Genomic DNA, 4,263 nt, shown 5'->3' with positions numbered 1-4,263 from the left:
TTAAATTCGTCATTAAGATTTTGTTGCGTTAACTACTCCAACAAAAAGTAAACAAATTTTAAAAATTTCATAGATTTTTGCATGTCCAAAGAAAACAAGTATTGCCTATGAATCATTATTAAATTTTCCATTATTTTTTTCCAGACGCATCCTCGTCCAATGAAGCTGTGCACTTGCAACAGCGCCTCAAGAGCCTTAGCACTGAGTTAGTCACGCTACGGAATCGGCTGCATGTTGGTCAGGGACAACACAATAACAACAATAGTAGCAATAGTAACAACAATAACAGCAATTGCAATGTGTCATCCGTGGGCAGTTCACATCAAAACCAACAACAACCACAACAACAGCACCATGCCACCAACTCAGCGGCGCTAACAGGCCACAATTTAAATGCATCCACACCGAATTTGCACACCATCACGCCACATCATAGCCATAATAACACAACAACAACAACAACAACAACAACAACAACAACAGCAACAAACAGCATTAATAACACATTGCAACAGCAACAGCAACAGCAATTACAATTATCGCACTCAACACTAATTCCCACACTCGGCGGCAATAGCAATAGCCACAACAATAACAACAACACCAACAGCAGCAGCAGCAGCAGCAACGCCATCAACAAATGCAATACCGGCAATAGCAATAGCAATAACAATAACAATAAGAACAACAATCACGCCAGCAACGCAACCTTGACGTCATGCAATAACGCCAACAACACCAACAACACATTCACGCACATCAACAACAACCACACGAACAATAGCAGCAAGGTGAGTAATCGCCTAATCGCCGGCGTTGAAATGGCCAATCGCTGCTTTTGCAAAAATTACTATGCAATTACATTCAATTACTTGTTGTCTTTTATATTTCTTGTTTTCGCATTAGTCACATTTGTACAGCTACAGCCACACATTGCCGCATAATTCCACAATTTCCGCTGCCAACGCCGCCGTCGCCGCCACATTGCCAACAGCTGCTGCCGCTGGCATCGTTTCCACACGCAACACTTCCATACCACACCCATTGCCGTCATCCATACAGCAGCAACAACAGCAGCAGCATCAACAACAACAACAACAACAACAACAGCAATTGCGCGACCAACAACAACTGCATTCCGCGCACACGCTTCCAATGCGCTCCACTGCTGTTGGCTCACACGCACATCACCTAAGCCATAACTTGTCACCCTTTGTACCAATTGCACATAAACAGCCGAGCTCCAGCCATGGCAGCGGTTTTAGCAATACTGTCGCACCTTTCGGCTATAACAGTACAAATGTTGAGCAGCGTAATGCCAATAATCAGTTTATGGGTGGCATGCAGACGCTACACGGCAGTGGCGGCAGTCACCATCACAGCGGCGGCGGCGCCAGCAGTGGCAACAACAGCATTCACAACAACAACAACAACAGCGGCGGTGGAAGTGGTGTACACAAGCAGCCAAGAGAGATTGAAGATCTGATACATCTACCCGGCCCGCTGACCGAGGATGCAGTGATGCGTACGCTGCAGGCGCGCTTCCACGACAATCGCTACTTTGTAAGTGTCGGACAAGTTTAATTGAATCCATTGAATTTCATTTAAACATAATAACATTTACTTTTCCTATGAACCAGACAAACGTCGGCCCCATACTGCTTGCCATCAATCCCTATCGAGATGTTGGAAATTCGCTTACGCTCTCCTCAACACGCTCGCTGCCATTAGCTCCACAGCTACATAAAATCGTACAGGAGGCTGTACGTCAGCAAACGGAGACTGGCTATCCACAAGCTATCATTCTATCTGGCACCTCCGGCGCGGGTAAGACACACTGTTCGATGTTGTTGCTACGTCAATTGTTTGCTGTTGCCGGTGGCGGCCCAGAAACCGATGCATTTAAGCACTTAGCTGCTGCTTTTACGGTGCTACGTTCGTTGGGTTCCGCCAAAACGACCACCAATTCGGAATCGAGTCGCATTGGCCAATTTATCGAGGTGCAGGTGACAGATGGTGCGCTCTATCGCACCAAAATACACTGTTACTTTTTGGATCAAACGCGCGTCATACGTCCACTGCCGAAGGAGAAGAACTATCATATCTTCTATCAGATGCTTGCTGGTCTAAGCAGAGAGGAGCGCATTAAGTTGAATTTGGAAGGTTATTCGCCGGCGAATTTGCGTTATCTGCAAAGTGGTGATATTGCGCAGAATGAGCAGGAGGATGCGTCACGCTTTCAGGCATGGAAGACTTGCTTGGGCATCTTGGGTATACCATTTTTGGATGTAGTGCGTGTGCTGGCAGCAGTATTGCTGTTGGGCAATGTGCAATTTATCGATGGGCAGGTGAGTTTCGCAGCAAATATTTTGTAATTATATTGTAGCTACTTATTTTAGAAAGCAAGCCACTAGTCATCTTTCGCTTGATGACTGGCTAGCGAGGAGGTGTGCTTCTCTCATAATTATTTCGGATACCTTGACCTTTCCGTTTTCCCACTGAAGTTTGCGGGAGCAACGTATACGTTTTTAGCTGTTTTTCTGATTGAATTCTTTGCTCAATTCATTGTTAAAAAAAAATTTAATAGGTGGCTGGCGGATTTCGAGCCCGACACCTTTCGGTAGCTAATAAAAGAAGTAGCACGGTCCTCTGCACGCTCAGCCACTGTCGACTACGTACATGCTATCAAATGTTCGGCTTGAAAAAATAAAATACAATTATTGCTTTCAAATAAAATCATCTTTTTGGAAAGTTTCGAACCTTTTCCGGGTACAAAATTGAATGATAATTATAGTCGTTTTCTATTCGTTTCCGGATACGAAAACCCGCAATTTTTTTTGCACGTTGATGGATATGTAAATGAACGAAAATTGTAGACGTTTGCTGTTCGTTTCCGGATACGGAAAATTATACGGGACCGCACTGTCGGCAAAATTTACATTTCTCTGCTAGCTGGGATAGAAAGGATTATGGAAATCGGTGAACGTGGTCCAAAGTTATGCGGAGACATACATAAAAAAAATATTCCGACGAATTGATAACCTGCTTCTTTTTTGAAGTCGGTTAATAAAAAATAAAACCCGAATTTCTGAGCAAATAGCAAAAGATGAAATCCATCAAACAAATCGATTTAGAAAAATTTATCCTGAGCACCCTGTGTCAATTGGTTTACTCACTCGTTTCACCATGTAGTAATGCCGTAAGATGAGCTACGGGAAAAGGTTCGTGTCAGTGCTGCAAGCAATTTACCGCCATTGATAAAATAGGCATTTGGCCACGTTCGTATGTGATTGTCTGTGGCACAATGGTAGCAGTTAATAGCATACTTCGCTAATACATCTATTGTTGCGAGTTCAAACCCCAGCTCGGCCAAAAATGGGCTAGTTTTTCTTGTTGTGATGTGTTGTTTATGTTTGGGTAATTTACGCCTGAATGCGATTTTGCATTGTGTATGTTGCGAATTTCATGACTGAACGAGAAAAAATAGCATTTTTGTATTTTAGATAGTTCATATCAGTAAGTTCAATATAATTTAATTTAATTTTCATTAGGAGTATTTTATTTAAGTTAAATTGTATTTTCTCTTTTATTTATTATATTTTTTTAATTTGCATATTTATTATATTTTATTTCAATTAAATATTTTTAGTAAATGTAATATAATTTTGTTTCAATTTCGTAAATTGTTTTTATTTATTGTTTATTATTTTTTTGAAACTTTATTATTTGATCTTTTTAGGTTTTCCTCTCCCGATATATTTCAACTTTTCTTTTCTTAATCTCTAATTTATTTAAGCATAAAATTTTTTTGGTTTTTGTTTTGTTTAATTTTGATAGTATTATTGTAATCGCGTAAATTTGGTGGAAAAAAATATCGAATAGGAAGATTGACGCTTCATATGACCCTGACGGTGAAATGAACCCAACATACATACATACATACGATATATTATATGAACGTAGAACGTAAAGTCCAAAAAGAATACCCCACACATATATTTTTAACTTTTTATTTTGATTAATTTTAATCATATCTACATGTACATGTTTTCTCAATTTTTTTATTTTTGTTTTTTCTATTTACCTATTTTATTTTTACAAATATTTTATTTTTTATTTTATTTATTTTATTGTTTTTTTTTTTAACTTATTAACTGTTTATTATTTTTTACAACTTTTATTTTATTTTATTTTATTTTACTTTACTTTGCTTTACTTTACTTTACTTTATTTCATTTGATTTCATTTCATTTCATTTCATTT

At 39.1% G+C, this 4,263-nt stretch overlaps 1 protein-coding gene across 1 annotated transcript; it reads left to right on the top strand.

Annotated features, from left to right (window-relative positions):
• Positions 1-141: 141 nt before the first annotated feature.
• LOC118735687 (myosin-G heavy chain-like) lies at positions 142-2,977 on the top strand (the record flags this gene model as incomplete). Its single annotated transcript, XM_036465601.1, is given in 4 exon segments — positions 142-791; positions 907-1,563; positions 1,641-2,348; positions 2,400-2,977. Coding segments are annotated over 4 exon segments (2,030 nt in total), but the record flags the coding sequence as incomplete, so codon positions are not given.
• Between the last annotated feature and the right edge of the window lie 1,286 nt (positions 2,978-4,263).

The sequence above is a fragment of the Rhagoletis pomonella genome, unplaced genomic scaffold, assembly GCF_013731165.1.
Source record: "Rhagoletis pomonella isolate Grant_MI unplaced genomic scaffold, Rhpom_1.0 Rhpom_scaffold_00003, whole genome shotgun sequence".
Classification (NCBI taxonomy): Eukaryota; Metazoa; Arthropoda; class Insecta; order Diptera; family Tephritidae; genus Rhagoletis; species Rhagoletis pomonella.
This window is presented reverse-complemented; position numbering and strand designations above follow the sequence as displayed.